We start from the raw sequence: 27,701 nt of genomic DNA on the forward strand, positions 1-27,701 counted from the left end.
TTTTTTTTTTTTGCGGTACGCGGGCCTCTCACTGCTGTGGCCTCTCCCGTTGCGGAGCACAGGCTCCGGATGCGCAGGCTTAGCGGCCATGGCTCATGGGCCCAGCTGCTCTGCGGCATGTGGGATCTTCCCGGACCGGGGCACGAACCCATGTCCCCTGCATCGGCAGGCGGACTCTCAACCACTACGCCGCCAGGGAAGCCCTATTTTTTTCTTCTTATATTACTGCTAGGTAAATAACATCTCTTGCAGTGAGTTTTACTATGAACATTAGCCCTGCTCAGTAGCAGTGTCATACACGCTGCCTTAAGTGAAGTGCTCTCAAACGTTATTAATTCAACTGTGCACTCCTAGTCCTCACACCCCTTTGTGGTATGAATGAAACTGAGTTTTTAAAGGGGTGATATTGGCTTTGGAACTTTCTCCTTCTGTTTGGGTTGAAGCAGTATCATATTTTGTTTATTATTCAACCTGAAAAGAACTTGAAAATGAGATTTCTTTGGTTGATTCATGTTTTTTTCTCGATGTACTTTCTACTTGACCAATTTCACCAATTTGAACTTAATTTAACTGAACTTTTCTGTTCTTGCTTTAGTTTTTTTTTGTCTTTGAGATGATACTGTTTATCAGTTAGTTATGACCTGGCTGTAAATTGTTTCATGGAAAAGTCTACTTAAATTCACTAACTAAATAAGCATGTATGGTGGTTTGAACATGTGTGCAGGAGGATGTAGAAAATCTGCTAACACACATCATTACTGATTTTGGTTTTAATGTTTTTTTATCAGTTTGTGTATTTATTTTGTTTTGCTAGGTGTTTGATCTTATTTTGTAGATAACATTTGGCAGAATTTGATTGATAATGTATGATAATGATTTGTAGTTGTCAAAAAATAAAAAGATGCATTTGATCTCTGTCAGAATGGAATCTGGGTAGGAAATATCTGCCTTAACAGCTACCATTGAACACCTGAAAATTATCCATTGAAAGTTCACAGTGTGATTGTACTATTTATTTTATCTTTAAAAAAGATATTAACAAACTGACTGAAGATAAGAAAGAGGGCCTCAGGCAACTTGTATTGACATTTCAACACTTCATGAGAGAAGAAATACAGGATGCTTCTCAGCTGCCACCTTCCTTTGACATTTTTGAAGCCTTTGCAAAAGTAAGTGTTAACTTTGGTATCTTTGCTAATGCCATAAATCAACGCTTTACTCCTTATTTCCTTGTTGATCCGTGAAAATCCAGGACCCTTCATGCCTTTATCAGTCCCCTGCTTTACTGAGTAGAGAATGGGAGAATGTATTGCTTATATTGAAAAGAGTATTATTTTTTCTGCTTTATCAGTATTCTTACTAATGGCCCAAGTATGTTCATTGTCAGCTCTCAAAGCACACCCTCAAAAGAGTGTGCTTTCTTTTCTCAAAAGAAAGTAACATATTCCATTATTTTTTATGAATGGATTTAAGTTTGCCATTGAGTCCATTTCGTTTTGTGGTGGTTGTTTCAGCAATGTAACCTTCCTTGAAGTGAAAGAAATCATTGGAATCCGTTTCTTGATTAAGTGAATTTTAAATGATATGAAAATATAACCATTTCTGATTTTAAAATAATTGCCCAAATTGCCAAAACATTTGTTTAAATGTTTTAAGTCATGAAAATCTTAGATTAGGGGTAGAAAATAGGTATAATTTAATATTTCATTGTGGTCTCTTGGTAATGGGTACCTGAGTACTCTTTTTGGAAGTGCTTCTGAGGGTTTGTTTGGGTCCAGAGAGAAAGAATGCACTGATTGATTCTTTTTCTTTTATAATTTATTTATTCATTTATTTATTTTTGGCTGTCTTGGGTCTTTGTTGCTGTGTGTGGCTTTCTCTAGTTGCAGCGAGCAGGGGCTACTCTTTGTTATGGTACGTGGGCTTCTCGTTGCAGTGGCTTCTCTTGTTGCGGAGCACGGGCTCTAGGTGTGTGGGCTTCAGTAGTTGTGGCACGTGGGCTCAGTAGTTGTAGCTCACGGGCTCTAGAGTGCCGGTTCAGTAGTTGTGGTGCACGGGCTTAGTTGCTCTGAAGCATGTGGGATCTTCCCGGACCAGGGCTCGGACCTGTGTCCCCTGCATTGGCAGGCGGATTCTTAACCAGTGCGCCACCAGGGAAGTCCCTGATTGATTCTTGATATCTACCCTGGGATAGGGACAAAGGAACCAGTATATCCTTTGTTATTATCATGTGTTTGCCGTCCTTACTTTCTCATATTGTGTGTTTGGATTTGTTTAAATATTGATCATATTTTTAATAATATGTAAAATTTTACATTTGAGGGTGATTTTGTCAATTTTACAATTTATATGCACACATCCAATGATATACTTATCTTGTGAATATTTTTAAAGTATGTTTTATAACCTGCTTATTTTCTAAGAATTTAAATTTGATTAGTGTGATTGCTACAGATTTATTCTTGTTTTTCCCAAATGTAGTTTTATTCTTTTAGGTATGCTCTTACGATTTTCCGATAATATCATCTTAGCATTACATTCTGGTTTGTCTATTAATTAAAATTGATTTCAAAATGTAAATGTTGTTTATAATGCATCTGAGAAGTTTCTCATGTTTATTTCATATGCTTCTGAAAATTACAACCTATAGTAACGCTGCGTATACAGTGCATACAGGCTCTTTTGGTGTTACATGCTATACAACGTAACACCTACTGAAAGATAAAAATATACCTTATGATGACTGTAACTTCATTTCTGGTGTTTCCTGTTGTTGAAAAATGTTCAAGTGCTAATTACTGGAGTTATTAGTGTTCATAATAACGAATTAAAAATACTTTCATTGCTTAATGTAAATTGTAAATTACTATCTTATTTCTCTTGTTTCTTTTAAAATAATTTTAATCTCACGTATCTTACAATGAACTTTTCTCTGTGCTGTGTAGGGGGAAATTCTGTCATTATGATTAAGCAGACAGAATTTTAGTAATGTGCTTTCCTTCTCCCCACATACTTATATTTGTTGTTGCTACAAAAGTAAAACGTATACATTTTTGTGGTGTATGGGGGAATTGGACTCAGAGCTGTGATTTCTGCCTTAAAATATAAGTTAATAATCAGAGGAAAGCAGCATTAACCTATGGCTCCTGTACTTCCTTGTAGAAGTTTTGTTTATATTTTATAGACTGTAGTTATTTTTCTGCTTATACATTTGTGTTTAAAAGAGAAAACTCTCCTCCTTCTCCCCTCCTCCATCCGTCCCCCTCCTTGTCCTTCATTTTTTAAAAGAAGAATAGAATAGTCTTAAATTAAGCTGATCAGTGTCCTGCAAAGCTTAGGGATGAGCCACTGAGCTTATAACTTTGCAAGTGTGTGATGACACCGATCATGACAAATGCGTTGGAAGTGGGTGGAGAATGCTGGACAGGGAATTTTATCCCTATCTACTGCCCCCCGCCCCATCTTACTGGCATAGAATTAATCAAAGAGAAGAAATGGGCACTTCAGAGAGTGCTGCTTTCTTTTGCTGCACCTACCTGTACAGTCTGTCAGGAGTGGTTCTATGCTGACCTGCCTTTCCCACCTTCAGGAACTAACTTTTTAATTTACGCTTCAAAGAAAGCTGGCTTCACCTGGCCTCAAAAAGAAAAGCCTGTTTTATGTTTTGCTTTTCCTCCCACTCACTTATGTTCATGCAGGTTCTGTGCAGGTATTAGACATGCGAAGCTTGTGTTTTGGCTCCTCTCATTGTCATTTAAGACAAGAGGAATTCTGAGAGCTTTTGCTGATTTGTTTCTATCTTAATTTTTTTGAATCTTTGATTATGGACTTTTCCAAACACACACAAAAGTAGAGAGACAATTCTAATGAACCCTCATGTTTCCATCACTTGGTTTCAATACTTTTCAGACTTGTTTTATATCTGATAGATGTCACACAGATGTTCTTTTCCTTTATTTGGGTTTCCAAACATTCCTTACAATTACTCTTTTGCTATCAGGCCTCTTGGCCTCCTGAGAGAGGTGTCTGTTAGTGAATTCACTGATCAAATTATGCAAGTTTTGTTTTGTTTTTGTTTGCAGCAAGCACTCTTGTCCAGGGTTATCAAAATACATGGTTAATTCTAACTCTGAAAATTATCTACCAAGGCAAAGAACCTCAGCAAGTCAAAAGTTTTACTTGGGGTTATGCATATATTTATCAAACTTGTACTGCCTGGAAAGGAAAGGGGTTGGTGGAGGATGAGAAGGTTCTTAGTCCTGAGAGCAAATTTCTTCTCTGCTGAGCTGATAGCTTTTTCTCGTAGAAGACCATGATGAATTCCTCAAAAGTTAGCAATTTGTATTTTGAACACTCTGGGGTTTTCTGTTGAAAGATAGTGTATATTTCCTGTTGGACTAGGTTCTTAGTGCCTCTTGTGCTTCTGTTGCTCAGGACTTGGTTTTGCTTGGAAAATGTCCCCCCGTCCCCCTTCACTACTCTGAACACATTATTGTATAGCCTTTTTTCCAGTTATATTTCCAAGTGTTCCTTTTTTCTCCGCTTCCTGGTTACCAGTATTAGCCTCCCACTACCCATCCCCACATTCACACACACACACAGAGCAACTGGAATTTGGGATTTAGAGATAGTACTTTACTGTATAAAATATCCTGTTGACTTCTGAACCTATTGCCTGGTTGTAAAAGTTAAGCAGGAAGAAGAAATTTTTCTAGGGGAGGAGATCAAGGAGGACTTCACATAGGAAGCAGAAATTAATGGCATGAATTTCAGAAGAGAAGATGGTGTTGGGAAACAATTATAGAGAATGGTCTAGAAATACTTGTGGGGAGCGAGGGGGTACTAACTCCTCTAATCCCCAGGTAAGAAAAATATGTTGACTTCCTATGGAGAAGATTTGAAAAGGCAGTTGTTACCAGTGGAATACATGTTTCAGTTATATTTAGTGATTACAAAAAGAGTTTGAATGAAAGCGTGATGCTTAAAATGTTTGTTTTGCTTTAGGTAGTAAGAGAAAATTAGTGAGGGTAGTAGTACCTCTAGAATTTCTACAGCTGGCGAGCTGCAGAGTGATGATCTGGTTGGATGGAAACGTGGGAGTGATTTGCTTGAAGCTTTATTTGCATAAGTTTTTTTTTTTTAACTTAGATTGTGTGTTACTTGGGGGTGTGGCTGAATGGAAATAAAAGCGTAAGGTATGAGGAAAGTGGTGGTTCACCACTGACAATAATGAAGGTGGCCAAAGGGTGGGAGATGTACTGGGGATACCTGTTAGTGAGCACAGTGGAGGCGCGTGACTATTTGTATATTCATCAAAAATAGAGGCCAGACTCATCTCTGCTGGCTCTTTTTCAGATTGTTTAGAGAAGGGAAGATGTATGTTTCCATCTCCACAGGCCCCTCCTCCTTCCCACTCCCCAACTTTTTTTCCTTCCATTTCTATTTTGAAATAAGATTTCTGGTTAGATTTCAAAATGGATTTATCTTGGCAAGACAACTCCTGTGGTTCAATCTGTTGATAGAGTTCGAAACATTTGCTACAAATATAGAGAATGTATATACAAATAATGATGACTGTAAACTTTAAAAGGTGAGACAATTACAGTTAGAGGGCAAATTTAAATGGGAGGTTGAACAGTAGTATGATGGCTAAGTTGCTTTTTCAGACAAGTGAGTGAAATTCTCTCAACCTCAATTTCCTCATCTGTAAATGGGAATAATAATAATAATATTTACAGATTAAAGTGAGGATTAACTCTAAAGTACTTAGAGTGTCTGACACGTTATTAATTTCTACTGCTGCTGTGCCTATTTCCCATACTTATTTGTATTCTAGTATAAAACTTCAGTGTTGTATGTCTCCCTGTGTTGTCATGTAGCCAAGAGTGTAATCTGCAACTGATTGTAAACCAGAGTCTCAGATGGTTGCTTACAGTTGTGCCCAATGCTGGTATCCCATGCCTATGCTGAGACTTACCTATCTTGTTGAGAAAAAAATTTTGCAGGCAGAAAATAGTACCTTTCCCCTAGTAACTGGCTTGGTTTCAGCCCATAGCTATTGTGGACAGAAATCGTGTACTATGTCCTACATTCGTCGCAACTCCATGATTTCAGAGTAGTTCCTTGGGATTTCATGTAGGAAATATAAAAGCAAGCTTACGATGATGAATGAGATGTTTCTCACACGTGAATCTTAAAAGGATGAAATTAAATTGTAAGGGTTTTGTTAGTTGTTATGTCATAGTTCACTGAAATGACATGGAATGTCTCTATTCCATCCCCCCAAACATACACTGGTTATTATTGGTAATGGTTATTCTAAATTTAATGTCAGTAGACTTAGTTCTGAGCTTATTTTCTATGCATAGAGTATACTTTTTAGCGATCACTGTGCAGAGTTCTAGAACAATATACTTATTTTTTTTTCTGGACTTAAAACTTCCTTTTCTAAAAATGCATTTGGTAGACTGATTAGAATGTGGTAAGCTCTGAACAAAATAATAGAAAATGGACTAGTTGCATAAAATGTTTCAAAACCAGACATCACATTGGAAGCAACAAGAATAAAAGTGAACTTCCTGACCACAAAACAGATGTCATTGTTCGTGCTGCCAGACCTCTGCAAAGTACTTTTTAACTCGATAATATTATGTAACTGCAACAGAATTTTTTGATTAGAAATTTCACATCTGTTTGAGAAGATGTTCCCTCTTTTTGTCTTTTAAACAAAATAATAATTTTCCTGGTAGAATGTTATTTTTGCTCTTTAGGGCACATCTGTGACCTCCAGAGCTTGCCTTCTGAACTCTAATTTTTAATGCTATTAGGGGGAGCTGGTTTTGCAATATACACTGTGGTTGTATAGATTTGAAAGTGAGAATTTTAGGTGCTTTTTGTACTATGATACTTAAAGTTTACATTCAGTTTCATTCTGAGTAAATTCTTTTTCACTGGGGGAGAATTTTTGTTTATTGAGAAACAGTGGAGAATGGGTTAAAACGAGAATCTGCTAATTCATAGGATGAAAAGAAATAGTAATTTAATATTTTTGATTGAGATATGTTAGAAATAAGATACAAATGATAATATATTTAAGATTATACTTGCATTTGCCTGGTATGTGCCATTTGAGTGTTAATAAATAGTCTATGTGATATTCTGCCATAGCCTCATAATTTTAGTAAAGTATAGAAGTCATCATGGAGGAAAAAATTACTAAGTAAACGCTTATTGGGTCTTTTTACTTGCCAAAGAATGGTGTACCTCAGTAAAAGGCAAGAACAAATTTGTTTATGATATATTCAGTTTTTTAATCTTAAATTTTTCGTTCAGTTAGCCCTCTCATTCTGGATGTACTGGTGCTTTATTACTTCACTGTTGCTGTTAGGCTAATTTGTGGGACACATATTACCACAGTTGTTTTGAAAGGTCAGGAGTGTGTGTGTTTGCCACTGGAGGTTTCAGGTTCATATAGGACCAAATTTTAGAGCCTTTTTGTTGATCAGCTTAGTTGAATTTCACTACCGTAGCATGCTATAAAGTAGTAAAGAAAGCAATCTTTTGAATTAGTAAAGTGACGAATTATCTAATTACAAAGCTTATAAGATGGCGGTATGGTAACTTTGACTGCATTACTAAATGATCCCAGTGACTGATCAGATGTGCCTGGATTCCATTAAGGAAAAAATATGCCATTAATTATTTAATACTAAAAGCAAGGAGACACACCAGGATTGCTAACCTCCCATCACCGGGGTGCATGTATCTCTACATTTGGAGGTAGTTGCTAGTTGAGACGTCTCTCTTGTCTGCTCACAACAGTTGCTAGAAGACTTCATTATTGGGATTATACTTTCCTTCTGGTTTTAAGTGAAGCAGGCAAACAGCCAACATTCGTAGCTGCATGCACATCCTGGCACTCTAATTATGAAAAGCAGATGCATTTATGATTTATTTATTTACTTTTTACAATAGATTGAATCTCTGAGGAGATTCAAGGGACAGTTCTTCTCAGAAGTGTTCTTCCAAGTAAAGTGACACTTGTAGGACACTTGAGACTTCAAAACAAAACAATTCATGTATTTTTAATGATGGTATTTATCTATTATGTTCTTCATTATTAACCGTTCAGTTACTATTTCTCTTCCTTTATGTACAAATAACCTATGATGAGTTGGTGTCTGTTTATCATAGTTAAGGACCAGATGGCCAACTAACTTCTAAAGTTCAGAAGGATAATTAGTAAATTCTTAATCAGCATTTTTACTTACATGTGTGTTGGTCAAGGTTGATTATGTACATAAGGCTAATGCTCTGATTAAAACTATTAATGGATAAACGTGTTGGCCAAGCCTTGTTGCCTTATTTATTTGAGTGTATAACTTGCCATTAATTCATATAGAGGTAATATTTTAAAAATGACAGTATGTCATTATGAAATGGTAGAGGTTACTTTCATTGCTTTGGCCTTCCCTTTAGTGACAAAAACCTTTATTAGAGTACTGTGTCTCCCCACTAGAGTATGACTTTCTTAGAGCTAGGAATTACATTTTATTTATTTTGAATCCCTAGAAATCTTCATTGTATACAGTAGGGTTTAATTGTTGACTGAGTTAAATAATGCATGAAAACTGTACCTTTTCTGTTTTATGGTGTATTCTTTGTTAAATATATTTTAAAATTATTACAGTACTGTAAATATACAACACTAGGTAAAAAGGAATCTTTATTATGGTAAAATTCAAGAAGTTCAGTTGATAGCTCAGAATCACAGAAGCTGTTATTATCATAAATTCTTCAGGGAATAATGAATCATTATATTAATTATTCCAGAGTTCGGCAAACCTTTTCTGTAAAATCCCACATATTTTACACTTTGTAGGCCAAGAAGCAAAAATGAATTATTACTGGCGATTTGTAATGCACGCTGAGAGGGTTACTTATGGTCTCCATGGCAACTCCTTAACTCTTCCATTATAGTGGAAAGCATCCATGGATAATATATAAGTGAACGGGTGTGGGTGTCTTCCAATAAAACTTTGTTTACAGACACAGAACATTGATTTTCGTATAATTTTTACTTGTACCCAAATATTCCTCTTTTTATTTTCCCTCAGCCTTTTAAAAATGTAAGAAAATATTCTGAGCTTGCAGGCTGTGCAAAAACAGGTGGTGGATCAGATTTGGTCCATGGGCCATTGCTTGCCAACCCTTAAATTAGTTTTTGTAAGCCAAAAGATTTTTTTGTACACAGTAGGAGACAGCACGTGTTATCAAAAACTTCTCTAATTAAAAAAAAACGATAGGAAATATTTTATTTGTTACCTTCTAACTAGCCACTGGTTCTACAGTTTTACATTGCCAATGACATTTGTAAGCATAGCATGTATACAATAATTGTTTTTTGAATTTATTATTTTTTATCCTCAAAACATTTGATTCAATAAATTTAAAATGTTTTAATTCAGTAATATAGTAGAAGAGATGTAGTATTTCACTAAGGATTAGGAAGAAATAAAATTCTTAAATAGAAAAAATGTGTACTTTACTAATGTCTTACATACTTAAACTATCATTCTTGGTCTTTTGTTTTTGTTTTCTTTAACTGCAGATGTTATAGTTTGTTACTTTGCCTTGAAAAGAAATACACATTTTTCTTTTTTTAAAAAATTTTATTTGTTTAATTTATTTATTTTTGGCCGTGTTGGGTCTTTGTTGCTGTGCGCAGGCTTTCTCTAGGTGCGGCGAGCGAGGGCTACTCTTCGTCGTGGTGCGTGGGCTTCTCATTGTGGTGGCTTCTCTTGCTGTGGAGCACGGACTCTAGGTGTGTGGGCTTCAGTAGTTGTGGCACGCGGGCTCAGTAGTTGCGGCTCGCGGGCTCTGGAGTGCCGACTCAGTAGCTGTGGAGCACGGGCTTAGTTGCTCTGCAGCATGTGGAATCTTCCTGGACCAGGGATCGAACCCGTGTCTCCTGCATGGACAGGTGGATTCTTAACCCCTGCACCACCAGGGAAGCCCCAAGACACATTTTCCTAGTAGAATTATTTTGGCTGTGTAACTCGGGTTCAGAAATTTTTTGTTTGAGTCTTCAGATCTTTTTCTTAGATAATGGATATTGCCTTCAGATTTTACTTTGTGATTTCTGTTATGAATGAGAAGGACCTCTCATGGGAGGAAAAAAAAGGTTTTAGGGGTATAACACTAATAGTAATGAAAAATTATGATAAACTGCTCTGTTAAATTTTACTATTTTTAGAAACAGAGTGATAGTTTTGATGGCAGAAATCAGACATTGCTATATGATGAAGAAAACAAGGTGGTATATTATAAAGGTAAGCAGGTAAGTTTGGGGATGGCTTCTCTAAGTCAGATGAAAAAAATGTGGCCTGATCAAGAGAGAAAATAGCCCAACTACTATCTGAAAGGGTCAATTTTCATTAAATTTTTCTTCAGTACCTAGTGTTACGTATTTAAGGAGATGTATTTAGATAAATGTTCTTTGTAAAGTATGACGAAGGAAGGACAGAAAGCCCTGTCATATTGGGCAAGCTGACTATAGCTCAGTATCTGGAAGAGCTTTGTCATTAGAGTGGTCCAAGGATGTATCAGGCTGCCCTGGCATAGCTTGGAGCTTCCTGTCCCTGGAAGTGTTTCATTCCAGATTAGAAGCACATGTCAGGATGAGTTATCTCCATGAATAAGATAAGGCTTGATGATATGTAAAGTGCTCTGTGTTTGTCGTACTCATGGTACATAATGGAAGAATGTAATATATCTTTCCCCATCCTCTCTATCCAAGTCCAGCTTATTTCTTTATTTTTTTTTTTTAACCGGTACGCGGGCCTCTCACTGTTGTGGCCTCTCCCGTTGCAGAGCACAGGCTCTGGACGCGCAGGCTCAGCGGCCATGGCTCTCGGGCCCAGCCGCTCCGCAGCATGTGGGATCTTCCCGGACCGGGGCATGAACCCGTGTCCCCTGCATCGGCAGGTGGACTCTCAACTACTGCGCCACCAGGGAAGCCCCAGCTTATTTCTTTGATGAAGTCCACCTGACTAGGATTGATCCTTCCTTGTTGTAAAATCAGTAGCCACTGGTATTTTCTATGCCAATCATTTGGCAATGGTGAATATTCTTTTAATTAGTTATATGTCTTCATTTCCTACATTCCCAGTTAGATGGTAAACTTTGTGAGAATAGGAGTCATGTTACCCAATTCCTTCCTTAAGCATAGTACAACCGTACAATTTTAGGCCTGAAAAGATCACAGAAACTATCCAGCTCCGTAGTCTCCTCACTTCCTTCCGTCTCCCTCTTTCCATGATGCATCAGTTGTGGCTCAGAGAAGGTTAATAAAATAGTCACCCAATGACAGGATGGATGCTAAAATTTAGGTCTTTTGAGCTCAAATGCTCTTTCTCCTAGTTGATGCCTAAGTGCTCAAGAATTACTTTCTAAGTTGAAGTAAAAATGTGATAGAGCAAACAGAACTTAACATTACAAACAACTTTTCAACAATATCTATTCCTTATATATTTTTTCTAGCTTTATTGAGATGTAATTGACATATAACATTGTATAAGTTTAATATGTGCAACGTGTTGATTTGATACACTTACATATTGCAAAATGATTCTGACTGTAGGGTTAGGTAACATGTCTATCAGGTCACATAATTACCAAATTTTTTTGTGTGTGTGGTGAGAACATTTAAGATCTACTCACGTAGCAATTTTTAAATATGATACAGTATTATCAGCTACGATCACTATGCTATCCAGTAGATTCCCAGAATTCATTCATCTTATAGCTGGAAGTGTGTATCCTTTGTCCATCTCCCCATTTCCTGGCACCACCCCTCTCTATTCCTTATTTTGAAGGTTATCAGTATAAAGCCAGAAAATTAAGAATAAGTTGCACCATAGGATTACTCTTAACAGCATTGGAACCTAGATTAGATTGTCTCTGTAATGATGAGTTTCAGTCTCAGGGACTCTGTATGGCTATGTTTAAATGATGGTGGCTTTCCAAACCATCTGGATACATTCCCTTCAGATAACTCTGTTATAAACAGAGCTGCTTTATTACATACTTAACAATATGTGGATTTGTTTTGTATTCCTCATTTTTTTTTGTCCCATATTTACCAGGAAGCCAGTGGGTATTTAGACACTGGTCTTTGTCTTACATGAACAGATCAAGCGATAATTGAGAGATTTATCACAAGTTGCCTAGTGCTGCACTCACCCAATTTTATTTTATTTTATTTTATTTTACTTATTTATTTTTTTGCGGTACACGGGCCTCTCACCGTTGTGGCCTCTCCTGTTGCGGAGCACAGGCTCTGGACGCGCAGGCTCAGTGGCCATGGCTCACGGGCCTAGCCGCTCCGTGGCACGTGGGATCTTCCCAGACCAGGGCACGAACCCATGTCCCCTGCATCGGCAGGCGGACTCTCAACCACTGGGCCACCAGGGAAGCCCACCCAATTTTATTTTTTATTGTTTACTCTACAAAGTACTTTAACAAATATAATCACATTTATTACTTACAACAACCTTCTGAGTTATTGTTATTATTCCTTTTGCAGATGATGGAATGCTTAAGGTCACACTGTTTTTAAATAAAGGAACCAGAGCTTTAACTTGACTATCATGATTTTAGATTTTCTCCATCCCACCATACTGCATTCCCACCATACTGCATTCTGGTGTTATGTTAGTTTTGTGTTAAAGCTCTAATTATGAACTATTGTAAGCCTTAGGAGCAAAACCAGAGTGAAAGAAATGAGAATATGTATGATAAGATTTCTATCACTAATACTAAAGCACTACTATAGGCAAAGCTTTAAATTATTTAATTAGGATTCCTTCTGTTCTCATACAGGTGGTGCATCATGTCTTACATGTCTCTGCTTCATATATTCAAATCTAAAAAGGGCTGGCAGGGAGGGTCGGGGGAGGGTGGGTTTTTCATATCAAATATTTCTGAGCTGATGCTGCCACAACTCTATGTGAAAATAAAGATGACTAAATGGAATTTGCATGGCGTTAAGCTAACTTTTGAAATCTAGATTCCACAACCTTGAAGTACTGGATCAGTTGAATTAGGAACAGGATTAAAAATACACTTTACAGCACTTTCTTTCCTACCCTCCTCCCCCATCATGGGTGGCAGTATTTTATTGAAATACAGGGCCAACTCAGCATCTGAAGAGGCCCATGTGACTTGCTGGTTGATGTCCTGGGCCTTGTTTCATCCTTTCTTTTCCCCTAATATTTATTTATTTATTTGGCTGCACTGGGTCTTTGTTGCAGCATGTGTGATCTTTTAGTTGTGGCATGTGGAATCTAGTTCCCTGACCAGGGATCGAACCCGGGCCCCCTGCATTGGGAGCACGGAGTCTTAGCCACTGGACCAGCAGGGAAGTCCCCCTGTTTCATCCTTCACAGCCGTTCATGGGCTCTTGGTGTTTCAAGTTTAGAGCGAAACTTGGTAAGGTATGTTGTTTTGGTGCCTCAGAAGTCTTTTGTAATAGCAGGTGACTGTGGGTTTTCTTGTTTTCCATTTGTCCGAGAGTCCGTAGAGCAGTACCCACTTAAACCTCAAGGATGCAGATCTTAAGGTGTGATATTGTCCAAATTTTAGAAATCTTTTAATTGCCTTCTGTGGCATGACCTGCCGCTGATTCTCCTATGTCTCATACCATTTTTTTAAAAAAAAATTATCATTCTCTAGTTCTCTTTTTAACCTGTTGGATGACAAGCATTCCACTGCCATGGCCTGACTTGCTGAGCCTTGCCGTTTCCTCTGAGATCCAATCCCATATTTTCTACTTAATAAAAATCTTCATTTGCATGATCTGTTTTAACTTCAGATTCATCCAATACTTAAACTCTTGTCTTATCCTCAGTAGGATGTGCTGCTTCTCCATCTTTTCTATCTCTTTTCTTAGCATGGCAGTCTCCTGAGTCAGCCACACCAGAAGCGTCAAGGATGCCCCTGAATATTCCCTCTCTCTTGCCTTCTATATGCCCTGCTTATGCTGCTTTTGAAATATCTCTTAACTCTGTTCTTTTCGTTTCATATATTTTTTGCCTCTGGCCTAGTTAAGTCTTTTTATCTTGTGTACTTGGCTCTAACTAATCTTTTTGCCTCTCTTTCCCTGGATCTCAACCCATTTTTAATACTGCCTTCAGAAATATATATATATATATATATATATATATATATAAAATTAAAAAAATTATTTATTTATTTTGGCTGCTTTGGTTCTTCGTTGCTGTGCGTGGCTTTCTCTAGTTGCAGTGAGTGGGAGCTACTCTTTGTTGTGGTGAATGGGCTTCTCATTGTGGTGGCTTCTCTTGTTGTAGAACATGGGCTCTAGGCACGCAGGCTCAGTAGTTGTGGCTCACAGGCTCTAGAGCGCAGGCTCAGTAGTTGTGGCGCTCAGGCTTAGTTGCTCCACGGCATGTGGGATCTTCCCAGACGAGGGCTCGAACCCTTGTCCCCTGCATTGGCAGGTGGATTCTTAACCACTGCGCCACCAGGGAAGCCCTAGAAATATATTTTTAAAATACCAATCTGATCATTTGTATCCCCTGCTTTAAATTTTGATTTCCTACTGCCTGTTGTATAAAATTAAGGTTTTAAAATATAGCATTTGAGGACTCTGCAGGCCTCATCCCATTGCTGCTTTCCTGGAACTGGATGACTGCTTGGATAGATTGTAACTTGAGGGGTGTAACCATTTTCTTAGCACCTTGCATAGTAACCAGCAAGTTGCAGGGATTCAGTCAATGCATGCTTTCGCTCTTTTACATTGTTGCATCGTCACCTGCATTTTGCTTTTCCCCCTTCACATTATTGCATCGTCAGTGTGTTTCTTCACACTTCCAAAGCTTGATGATATCTGAAGCATTGTTGCTATGGCAGTAGCAAACAAAGGTAGGCAGGGCAAGTTAAGTCCTCTGGATACGGAATTATTTTTGACAGGCTAAGGTATTTTTGAGCCAATTTGTAAAGCTGCCTGTGTATATGAGAATACACAAGGAGAGGTTGTCAAAGCCAGTGTGACAAATGAGCAAAGCCTGGTTACGGCTGCTGCTGCTGCTGTGTGTATGTGTGTGTGTGTGTGTGTGTATGTAAATGCGTAAGCAAGGAGGTGGAAATCATTGTGTTCCTTTGGATCCTAAGGTAGTGTGCTTCTATCTCGGAGTCATTCTGATTTGATAGAGGAAATTTAGCTTTGAATACAAATTATCAGCAGTAGTTGAGTGGGCTTCTGCTTTGTCAACACTGCTGGGTTTGATAATTAGAGAATTACAGGGATGTGATCAGATTTTGGAATTCCATTCCTGGAAGATAACTATGTGTTTGCTAATGGTTGTCAGGCAGGCTTCTAGCTTTTCTTTAGAGCAATTGCTAAACATAAGTTTTCTACGCTGAAAATATTTTCCTCATATCAGTGATGTTTGGATGATCTTTGTCACTTCTGACGTCCTCAAAGTCACTAAAGAGAAGCTTGCAAATTCCTTTGCATTTTGTGGAAGCAAGGCATTATGCTCTGTGGTTATAGTTAGGGCTCTTTCGGCTTATTAGAGTAGAAGGGTATTTTCTACATGGCAAGGAGTGTTTAGACTTAGAGGATCTTGGTATTTGAAAGTTCTTTTGAAAACAACTTCATGTTTTCAATTACAAAATAATATAGTGGCTCAGAGAGTGTGATAATTCACATATATAGTAATAGTTATCAGCGTTAGTTGCGTAGGATTCAGAGTACTCTAAACTCTTGCCATTTATCATTTCACCTAACAGTCAAGATTCCTTTCCTAATTCCGAGCTTTGCATGTACAGCTCTTTCCATTCTTCCTGGCAAATTCCTTTTCATTCTTCAAGATTCACTTCAAATGCCCCCTTTCCTAGGAAGTCTTTCTCAACTTCCTTGGACATGGCCCATTATGACAGGAATGAGAAAGTTGAAGTACAAAATATAAGTGGATTAAAAAAATAAGAGCAGTCATGTCTATCATTTTATCCCTCCAGCCAGGAGGGATTAAAAATATATATATATAGGTATATATATTTTTTGGCCGCGCTGTGCAGCTTGTGGGATCTTAGTTCCCCTACCAGGGATCAAACCCAGGCCATGGCAGTGAAAGTACTGAGTCCTAACCACTGGACTGCCAGGGAATTCCGAACCTTAAATAATTTTAAACAATTAAAAATACTTATTGATTTTAGAAATAACTTCGAGGTTCTATTATATTAATATAGAATGAATGCTTAAAATTTTTTTAGTGTAATTAAGCTTTTAAAATGTTAGGCAAGGAAGTAATTTTACATTTTTGTAGATGAATACCAGTTTGGGTGCTTTTTGGATGTTGTTTTTAGAATGTTGACGTTGCAGTCCTTTCCATCTATATTTTCAGTGTCAGCAGAATCCCAAGTATAAGAAAATGTGATTAATTCTTTCACATTGAAGTCATTTAATCGTTCTTTGCCTAACAGCTGCTTTTTATTCAGTACACTGAACATAAAATTCTAGAGTGCCTTTGTGCAATCATAAATTTTAAATGTGAACCATTCTTCCTCTGCAGTATCATATGCTATTGTTGTTTTGATTTGTCACCTTGGTAGGCTGTCTCGCTAGAGACTGCTGTTGTAGTTGGTTAGGAGGGCGTTCTTCTGAGACTAAACCCTTTCCCCAGCTTTGTATGTCACCATGGTATTTAGTGTCATGTACTGACAGTAACGAAGTGGGGAACAATTGGTTTGCCTTGTCATTCCTAAGCTCCTTTTATTTCTAGAAAATCTTGGAGAAGTGGAGAAGTAGGGTCAAAACAAAGCCCTGGGGTTCTTACTTGGATATTGTGGGTCAGAAAGAGCCAGCTTAGTAAATTTCAGCTCCACAAATGTATACCCTCTCTGTGGGAAAAGAAGGGTAATTAACACTTCGTTTCTGACTTGTCTGGTAGGAGACATAAAAGAAATATATAAATAACTTAAATATAATTATATTGAAAGTTCCTTGAAAGCAGGACTATGCCTTAATCTTCTTTTTAAAACATTTTACATGCCAGACTCCGTTCGTTGTAGTTGCTCAGAATATTCTGCAGACTAAACTAACGGTAGTAGGTCCTGAGATGGAGATCAGGTGCCGGGGGATCATTTGATTCAGGCCTTTAATGAAAGGTGTTGCAGGTGGAAGAGTCAGTGCTGACTTCCTAGAATTTAGCAGCCACTGTTCCACATAGGTCAGTGCAGACCCCAGAACTGTGAAGTAGACTGCTGTGGCTCTGGTTGCCAGAGGAGGAAGCAATCCAAGGAGATTTTTGCTTCTGGTTTAAGTTTAACGAATCTGACTATTTTTGCTTAGGAGCTTTAAGATTTTCCTTGAAACATAACCTGAGGCTGTTCCAGTGAGTCTCGCTTCCCCTATGTGAGCCCTCCACGTGCACTTGCTCTTCCTGGCCCTGATGGAATCCCCTAATTCATGACAGGCACGTTCTCAAGTGGGAAATTTGGCTGTAGACTTTTTTTTATTTTGCTTTTTGTTTTTCAAAATAAACTGAGAAGCATCTTTTAAAAGACGTGAAGAGAAAGAGTAACCTAGGTGTCTCAGGAGCCTTGGTGATCTCAGGTTGTTTGGTATCCACGAAAGAAAACAGTTTCCAAAAGGAGATGGCCAACGTATATGGAAGTGCAGAGATGTTAAGGGGGCATAAATACGGCATTCAGTTTAGCAATTAGAAATTCACTGGTGGGACTTCCTTCATGGTGCAGTGGTTAAGAATCCGCCTGCCAATGCAGGGGACACGGGTTCAAGCCCTGGTCCAGGAAGATCCCACATTCCGGGGAGCACCTAAGCCCCTGCACCACAACTACTTAGCCTGTGCTCTAGAGCCCACGTGCCACAACTACTGAGGCCTGTGCACCCTAGAGCCCGTGAGCCGTGACTACTGAGCCCATGCGCTGCAACTACTGAAGCCCGCGCACTCTAGGGCCTGTGTGCCGCAATTACTGAGCCTGCACGCTGCAACTACTGAAGCCCGCGTGCCTAGAGCCCGTGCTCTGCAACAAGAGAAGCCACCGCAGCAAGAAGCCCGCGCACCACAACGAAGAGTAGACCCCGCTCGCCGCAACTGGAGAAAGCCCACGTGCAGCAACAAAGACCCAACACGGCCAAAAAAAAATTAAATAAGAAAATAAAAAAGAGTAAAAAAAAAGAAATCCATTGGTCTGTCTTAGATTTGAATGGATCTTAAAAAAAAAAAGAGAAATTCACTAGTGCTATTTTTATATTTTATGCAGACTCAAAAGTGTGAAGGCTTTTTTTGTTTTACTTCGGAATAGTAGTTGAGTGATTAGGCTTTTGGTATTTTTACCAAAATTATAAGTTGTTTCTCAGGATGTATTGCTCCTAATGAAAAACTGAGTTATTCTTTCTCATTCTTAGAAGAAAATCCCTCGCCTCCCCTATATTTGAACTCAGAATTACTTCTAGCTAAATTGGTATGTTAGTTCATTGGCCTGAAAATCAGCCAGTATGTTTTAAAGTATTTCATGAAGAGCTACAAGAGTCATGGTGATTTAGGATTTTACAAACTTTGGTGACCGTGTTATGTTCTATAATGAAAGTATCCGGGATGAAGAAGGAAGTCAGAATGGTCTTATCTGAGCCGTCATTTGCTTTAGTCAATCCTTTGTAAAGCATCGTTTTACAGTATTAACCCTAAAGGTGGTACACACATTTAATTTGGGGATTACTTATAACTTACTAAATTGTAAGTGTAGGTTTATCTTTATGTATATGTGTGATCTCTTATTGTACTAAGGCACTAAGTAAAGTGATTATCCATTAAAAAGCCATGTCCATTGAAGAGCCATGATGGTAACGGCTCCATCATGCTGTTGAAGTACAGTCACTCGCTGGCAGGTGTGTTGGAGATGTAAACCAAATTGTTCTATTTTGAATAGGGAGCTGCTTGAATGGCCATAAATGTTCGTATTTGTATATAGAAAATATAGGTTTTTTTCATGAGCGTTAAGACAAAGTTTTTGAAAAAAATATTTTGAAGGAAAATAATGGCATAGGTAAAGTAAAGCTTGAAGGTATATTCTCTTGCATGTTTTCAACGCAACGCAGAAATACATTTTGTGGTGCCATTGAGAAGGTTCCCAAAATCAGTGCTGTGAATACCTGGCTTACTTACCAAGTCTAGCTCTTTACAAGCTTGAAGGAAATGAGAACTTTAGTAACATGGTTTGTCATGGTTGAATGCTGCCATTAGGTATCAGGAGCATATTAAAGAGGAGGGTTGGGCTGTTAAATATCGTACTCACTTGTTAAGACAAGGTAATAGTTGAAAAATCATAGGACAAACTAACCTTGTATACTTATTAAAGAAAGGGGCCTTAAAGTATTTTTGGTTCCTTCATATTAGATTTTCTTTCTTCTTCTTCTTTTTTTTTTTGATGTGGACCATTTTTAAAGTCTTTATTGAATTTGTTACAATATTGCTTCTGTTTTATGTTTTGGTCTTTTGGCTGCAAGGCATATGGGACCTTAGCTCCCCGACCAGGGATATAACCTGCACCCCTGCATTGGAAGTCGCAGTCTTAACCACTGGACTGCCAGGGAAGTTCGTAGATTTTCTAATTAAAAATTCTGTGGTAATTAATAAAAGTCAAACTTCAGTTAGAATTTTCCTTCAATACATATGACTATGGAAGCTTATATGTTAATTTCAAATTATTTTTTAAAATGGTTTTATTTCCTTTATCATCCTTCTTTAATATTCATTTCTTAACATCTGTATGAGAAAGTAGCCCTTATATGCATATTATAAAATGGAGGCAGTCTGACTCGACCATTAAAATTTTTTTCTAATGTAATAAGGCTGTGAAATTACCATGACCCCTAGTGTTTTTTGTTAAAAGGGCGATTTGTGTTATATTGGAGATAACAAGGAAGCTCTTACGCTGAGGCTTGTGCTGAAATGAGGTTTTCTGTAATTCTATGAAATTGTTGTTTGAGTTTAACTTTTTTCTTGAGGCAATTTTATATCTTATAAGATTTTAGAAACGAATGTGAAATGGAATCTTTAATCATTGTTTCAGTAAATGAAGTCTGTGCTCCTCAAAATGTGAGCTCTGAACCCTTTGGGACTCAGCAATTTTTGTGAGCGATTTAGGACACTTCTCATAAAAGCTTGAAGCAACCTCAGGAAAAGTGAATTATAATGTTAGGAATAGATATACATTTGTAAAGTTATCCTTGTTTCTTACTCCAAATAATTGTATCAGAGTTTATTCCACACCATATCTTATGTGTGTATTGTAGAGATTCAGTAGTTCTGGGGTGAGCTGCAGCAAGGCTGTGCTCAGTGGTGGAGCTCAGGAATGTAATAATTTTCAACCAAGATGAAAGTTTCATGTCTCATTAAGTAAAGTTAAGTCACAACCCACAGAGATTTATCAGTGGACTATTCCTATATTATTTCAGATATAAATTTATTAATTTGTACCCAAGGGCTCAAAAGCAACAGAGGCATTGACAGAACATTAAGTTCCATCTTGATGTCACAGGTCTCTACAGTGATTTTGCTGGAAAATATTAGTAGTTTCAAGATAATTATGACTGTGACTAACTATGAATGCTGGAGATGAAGAGAATATTCCCACTTCTAGCAGCATCGGTGGGTGGGTGGGTGGCCTTTAGGCTTTGGTCTGTGATTCACTTCATTTTGAGGGTGAAGGAAAAAATCTTTATGATACTTTTTTCCTCACTATTTTTTTCTGCTTATGTGTTCATTGAAGTCTTTATTTTAAAATCACATTTTCAGTTTTCTGTTGCTTGTCATTTACTAATATTCAGAGCAATGTGTGATTTTATGGCATGTGTGCACATTACAGGGGTATTTTTTCAAATTCATTATTTTTCTGTATGCTTTGAGCTATTTTCTTTTTTTAACTGAAATATATTTCTACATGTACTATGGTTACTTCCATAGGAAGTTTTTCAATTTATTTTGCTTTGTACAGATTTTTACTACTGTATTTCTTCTGTATATGTGGCCTATAGGAATTCATTCAAATGTATTTTATATTAGGTCCTGTTTTGTTAGTTGCTAGTTTCATCTGAAATATAGTACCATTATTTAATACTGTATGTGTGATATGGGATTTTATTTACCAGTAAGATTATTATGCTTTTTTCCATGCTAAGTATCTGTTGATCTAAAATACTTAAAAAATAACTTTGTGGTGCTACATTTTATTTTTAGGTTAGTAGACTGTCATTGCATATCCTCAACTTGATATTTCCAACTGGATTCTAGTCTACAGTATATGAAGCAAACAATTACTTTCCTCCTACAAAATCACTTTAAAATCACTCTCAAGACATATATTAATAAAAGTATTTTTATAAATTGTTTGCCCTACCTTACATCTTTGAAATTCTTCAGAGAAACAACCAACTATATGTATGCGTGTGTGTGTGTACATGTGTGTCTGTGTGTGTGTATTTGAAGGGGAGGGGGGCAAGAGGGGAGAGAGAAAGAGAGAGGGAGGGAGATGGATGTGGCTGTACTGGGTTATTTCCCACGTGACAACGATTTGCTTGAGCTGGGTAGCAGCTACTACTTTTAGTGAAGTGTGAGCACTCCAGTTTGCTATACTGAGCCCACTCAGCTAACCCCAACCCATTCAGACTTAATCTAAACTTAAACGTGAGCTATAGATTTTTTAAAATCACTGTAACTGAAGTAGTCTTCTTGTTTCTTTTCTCTTCCTTGTTGTGTATGTAGTTCTTTCCATTTGGAACCTCTTTCCCTATTGAAAACATTCTTCAGTGATCAATTCCAATTCCGTCTTTGCACGAAAACTCTTACAGTTTCATATGATTGAAAATCTGGCTTGATATTGAATGAAGCAAAAAAGGGATTTGTTTGCTATGAACTGAAAAATGCCTCGTCAAGCACTGCTAAACTAAATCCAGAGGCTCAAGAGCTGTCATTAGGATCTGGTATCTCTCCATTGCTAGGCTGTCTTTCCATGCGATGCCTCCATTCTCAGATAGGCTCTCCCCTTGTGGTTGCAAGACAGTGGTCGCAAGCTCTAAGTTTTCATCCTCTCAGCTGCAAATCCAGCATGAAAAAGAACTTGTGTTTTTGGTTGCTTAAGCAAAATTCCCAAGATTAGTGATGATTGTATCTAATTAGCATGGCTTGGGTCAGGAATGCATTTTTTTTTTTTTTTTTTTTTTTTTTTTTGCATACGCAGGCCTCTCACTGTTGTGGCCTCTCCTGCTGCGGAGCACAGGCTCCAGATGCACAGGCTCAGCGGCCATGGCTCACGGGCCCAGCCGCTCCGCGGCATGTGGGATCTTCCCGGACCGGGGCACGAACCCATGTCCCCTGCATCGGCAGGCGGACTCTCAACCACTGCGCCACCAGGGAAGCCCAGGAATGCATTTTTGAACCATTTTCTCTAACCAGGAGGATGCAGTATTTTCGATTTGCTCAGCCTAGGTCACATGCCCACCCCTGCAGTTAGCTCCAAGGGAGCAGGGAGACAGATAAAGGGGAAGAGATGATTACCAGAGGAATATGGGGATGAATGCTGGATGACAAAAATGGTACTTACCTTCACCTTCCTTGCTTGCCCTATTGCAAACTCTGTGTCCCTCTGCTAAACTTCTCTGATACTGATGATCAGCAGCACATCTAATATTCTGCTTTGTATTATAGTCATTTGTTTATTCAGTTATTTGCCAGACATTTATTTAGTGCCAGTGATTTTGCAGGCATTGTACAAGGGGATGGGAATACAAAGATAAAGAAGACACATCAGTTGTCCTTGGGGAATTCACAATACAATATGTATCATTTGTTTCCCAACTGGATTGTAAAGCTTAGGGTGTATCAGAAATATTATTGTTTTCCCTTATAGCATGTTACAATATTTTCCACAAAATAAACTCTCGATAGATAGTATAAAGTTTGTGCATGCAGCTTATTAAAACATAGTTTCATTACTTCAAACTTGCTAGATGAATGAAACTCAATTTGTGACCATCTTGTCTGTACTCATACCTGAAAGGCATTTCCACTGTACCTGTATGCTTCTCCCTTGGCCTGGCAAGAAGCGTGCTATCTCTTTGACAGGCTTCTGTGGAGCTTGGTAATTCTTGTATCACAGTTACTTGTTGGTTTATCTTGGCTTCTGTAGTAGAACTGGATATTCCTGAGGGCAATGAATTGCTTAATACATGTTTGTTGATTTCATTCTGTTGAATGATGGAAATGTATGTGCTTTGATTGTGGGAAACAGTTGCAGTTCTTTTTTCACTCTCTTTATAGTTATTTGTTCATAAGACTTTGTCAAGATTTTCCCTCAAGTTCTCATTGATGTTTAACAGGCACATTGGGTTTTGTTCTTCATTCAGTTTTTTATGTGTACATTTTGAACTAGTATTATTTTAATACGTGTCACGAAGTCAGGGTTGGTATTAATAATCAGAGAGGACTTATATCTCTGGAAAGCTACAACTATCTTTAGGATGGGTAGCATTATAGAGTTAAAATGAATTCCACTGACTGGCTGGGTGTTTTCTGTTATCCAATCTGAAGTTAACATCCCTCATTTCTATTTTTTCTGCAATAAAATTCAGGCTTCGATTTCCTGAGGTTTTTGTAATTGCTAATGAAAAAAACTTGGTGTGCTTTGAGAAGGATAAGAGCCCAGATCGAAAACTGGCCATACGCCAAGCAGTGTTCCTTGCATATATTATCTTTTAAATCTTCCCAACAATTTTATGGGGGTAATACTATTATTATCCCTGTATTGTAGGAGATAAACTGAGGCTTGGAAAGGTGAAGGAACCTGCCCAGGGTCACTGACAGAATTGGGCCCCTAAACCATGTATCGCTCATTTCAGAGCCCATGGTGTTAACACCTGAAAAGCACAGAGGCATTTAAAAACCCAAATTCATACCTTGCCACCCATTTCCCCCTCCCACCACCCTGAAGGTTGATAGCATCTTCATGCTGGTAATATATTAAACATTTGCTGGACTAATTTTCTCACCAGTATTCCCAAGATGACAATTTTGTGTATTTCTTTTCATCTCTTGTGTAATAACAGTGGTAGAATATAGTCAACACATTAGCTTTCATATCTCTAAGTATCTTTAATCCTTTGATACAAACAAAAGCCATTGTCTATAATATATGCAAATATGTATTTTTCAACTGTGGTAATAAATTTCATCACTTATTTCAAACATTTATTCAAGTGTTTAAAAAAATTTTATGTGCATTATAAAAAAGATTAAAATAATCAATAAAAGTACAGATCAGAAATTCAGGTGCCTCAGAAACCCTGCTTCTTAGAGACCACCATTTCCATCATTCAGCAGACTGCTGTTGGGTCTATGTCTGTATCTATATCTAATATATACACTCCTGAATGCATACCATATATAATTTTCTTTTAACAGTTATATACCATGTCATGGTATGAAACATGTCAAAATGTAATTAACCAGTACCCTTTTGAGTTACGTCCATTTTTTTTTTTTTCTATTGCATGGAACATCAGTATACATATATCTTTATAAAATAAAGTTTTTTTGTTTTTTTGTTTTTGCATAGGATAAGTGAATAGAAATGAATTTCCTGAGGCATATTTTGCATTTTTATATATGTTGTCAAACTGTATTCCAGTATGTATGGTATTAACTTATACCCCATCAGCACTGTATGAGTACACTGTTTTTTTACAACCTTGCTAGCATGAGATATTATCATTCTTTTTAATCCTTGTCCATCTTATAAATGCTGTAAATAATATCTCTTTGTAATTTTAATTTCTTATGTTATTTAGTTCTGTTGCATTTTAAATCTTGAAGTTTTGCATGATAAAAACTTGAGACTGACTCTTTTTTCTCTGTGAAATTGCGGCCGTGACAATTCTAAGCAGACCTAGACATTTTCTCTGGCTTTTAAAAGTAGAAATGTTTCTTCCTTCTTTACATGGTAGAGTCTAATATACAGGTAATATTGTATATTCTTGATAGTCCAGTCATTGTTACAACATTATGATAGCTTTTTGAACAGCCTTATTTTGAAAGCCATTAGGTGTAGAATGTTTTAACCTGGTGGGGTATATCTTTTACTTTTAGAGCAAACTTCCATTTCATTTCTGATGTTTTGTGAAAGAATACCTGGAACTAAATGTGGCAGCCCCTATGTGATATCTGAAATTGTACTGTAAACACAGGGGAACCCCTATAGTGTTCTCAGCTTTCTTCTTTACATTCAAGTCCTTTGAATTTAAATCAGCCCATTAGGCATTAGTTGAGTTTGTAAGCTTTACTATACTTTTTGGTTATAGGAGAAAATTAATATTCAATATTTAAAACTTTTTTCAATTTACTACCTTTTGTAGTGCTTGATATTACTATGCAGTTATATTTTATCCCTCCCCCCACTTTTTGCCTGCAGTAATAGGTGCTAATTATTACATTTTACCTCTGTAAGCATGTTCTTGTCTTTTAGGGATACTTCTCTTAGAAGTTCCTTCTTATTTCTCTTTGACTTTTGACAGAACTGTCTCTGAACCTGCAGATTTAAATAGACAAAGGAAAAAGCCTAGGTTGTTATTGTCTTTCCAGAAGAGGGTGTAGCAGGAGAGGAAAAGAGCAACTGTACTATCCTATTCCTCTTCATATTTGGCATCTCTTAAAAATTTCAGATGACGGAATATTCATCATATTGAAAAACACTCCTACACTTGTAATTCATAAATAGTATTGGCAATTAAATCCAAGATGTTCTGTTAACAGGAACCAAAAAGTAAATCTGTCTCCCTCCAAAATATGAAGATCATTGTCCTATGAGACAAGGATGAATGGGGAAAACACATATTTAGGACTGAAATGGAAGTCTTGGAAGGAAAAATCTTTTAATTAAAAGCATTACTAATCTCAGATAGATTCAGAGCATCCTTTAATAGTTTCAATGTATCTATGGCATTTACACATCAGAAAAAATAAATTTTGACATTTGATGCGTGAGAAAATATTCTTTTTTTTTTTTTTGCCAAGAAATTTATTTATACTGCCGGGATTTAAAAAAAGGAAAAAAAAAAGGGATGGATTGCTGCTTCCTAGTACAAGTCACTAATTTCAAGTTTTTGCCTTTAAAAACAAATCTGCGGGCTTCCCTCGTGGTGCAATGGTTAAGAATCCACCTGCCAATGCAGGGGACATGGGTTCGAGCCCTGGTTGGGGAAGATCCCACATGCTGCGGAGCAACTAAGCCCCTGTGCCACAACTACTGAGCCTGCGCTCTAGAGCCCATGCGCCACAACTACTGCAGCCCACGGCGCCTAGAGCCCGTGCTCTGAAACAAGAGAAGCCACTGTAATGAGAAGCCCACACACTGCAATGAAGAGTAGCCCCCGCTCGCCACAACTAGAGAAAGCCCGCATGCAGCAACGAAGACCCAACACAGACAAAAATAATAAATAAATTAAATAAATAAATTTATATAAACAAAAACAAATCTGCTATTGTTTCTTTCACATAAGAATGGTTATTATATAATCCAGAAACACTAAGTTTTATTTGTTGAGGATTCTGATTTTAGTATTAAGCATGTAGAACATAGCAATGTTAGATGCATTGTTTCCTTTTTCTCACTCTACCCTTTGAGGCTAGCTAGCTAGTTTCTGCCTCAGCTACTGTACTGAAAATGACTTCACTAATACACCTAGTTACATCTGAAATGCAGATCCCAATATGCCTTTTCTGTTGCTGTGTTCTATTGAGCTCTTTGAGGCGTATGTTGTTGACTGCTCTCTTCTTGAAACCCTCCTCTCATGACTTTGAAGACACTTTTGTCACCTTGTTTTTTTAAAATTCCACTGACCTTTACATATTCAGTCTCCCTCAAGGTTTATCCTTGTTTCTCTTTATTAGTCTCTTTTTCACAATGTTTCCCTAAGGGGTATCATCCTCTTTTGTACATTCAGTTATTGCTCATTCACCAGTGAGTGAACCTTCGTCAATATTGCAGACAGCCCTCCTGAGTTGCAGCCCTCTGTTAACAACTTCTGACTGTTTGCCACATATCCCCACCTCATTATTCAATCCTTCTAGAGCATGGATGATTATCTAGCACTTTCCCTTAAATTTGTACTCACTCGTGGGCTTCCCTGGTGGCGCAGTGGTTAAGAATCTGCCTGCCAATGCAGGGGACACAGGTTCGAGCCCTGGTCTGGGAAGATCCCACATGCCACGGAGCAACTAAGCCCGTGAGCCATAACTACTGAGCCTGCGCATCTGGAGACTGTGCTCTGCAACAGGAGAGGCCGCGACAGTGAGAGGCCTGCACACCACAATGAAGAGTGGGCCCCGCTTGCCGCAACTGGAGAAAGCCCTTGCACAGAAATGAACACCCAACACAGCCAAAAAATAAATACATTAATTAATTAAAAAAAATTTGTACTCACTCATATATTTCCTTTACCATTTAATGTTATTATCCTCCATCTAAGTTCCTCAACCTAGAAACCTTTGGTCTTAACCTTAATCTCCATAATCTTTAAGAACAATAAGCAAAAGTATGTAATCTGTGCTAGCTATAGTTGTTATTTAAGTTGTTAATATTTTGTATGAATTTAATGAAATTTA

The 27,701-nt window shown here is 37.6% G+C and overlaps 1 protein-coding gene across 2 annotated transcripts in view; it reads left to right on the forward strand.

The window, feature by feature from the left end:
• Positions 1-27,701, forward strand: part of SMYD3 (SET and MYND domain containing 3) — a 717,667-nt gene that overhangs the window by 199,175 nt on the left and 490,791 nt on the right. For both annotated transcript variants that reach the window (XM_027122400.1, XM_027122399.1), the window contains exon 5: positions 1,033-1,169. In XM_027122400.1, the coding sequence (XP_026978201.1) occupies positions 1,033-1,169 (137 nt within the window). The remainder of the gene's footprint in view (positions 1-1,032; positions 1,170-27,701) is intronic.

The sequence above is a fragment of the Aethalodelphis obliquidens genome, unplaced genomic scaffold (assembly GCF_003676395.1).
Source record: "Aethalodelphis obliquidens isolate GAN/ISIS:26980383/991018 unplaced genomic scaffold, ASM367639v1 scaffold24, whole genome shotgun sequence".
In the NCBI taxonomy this organism is placed as follows: Eukaryota; Metazoa; Chordata; class Mammalia; order Artiodactyla; family Delphinidae; genus Aethalodelphis; species Aethalodelphis obliquidens.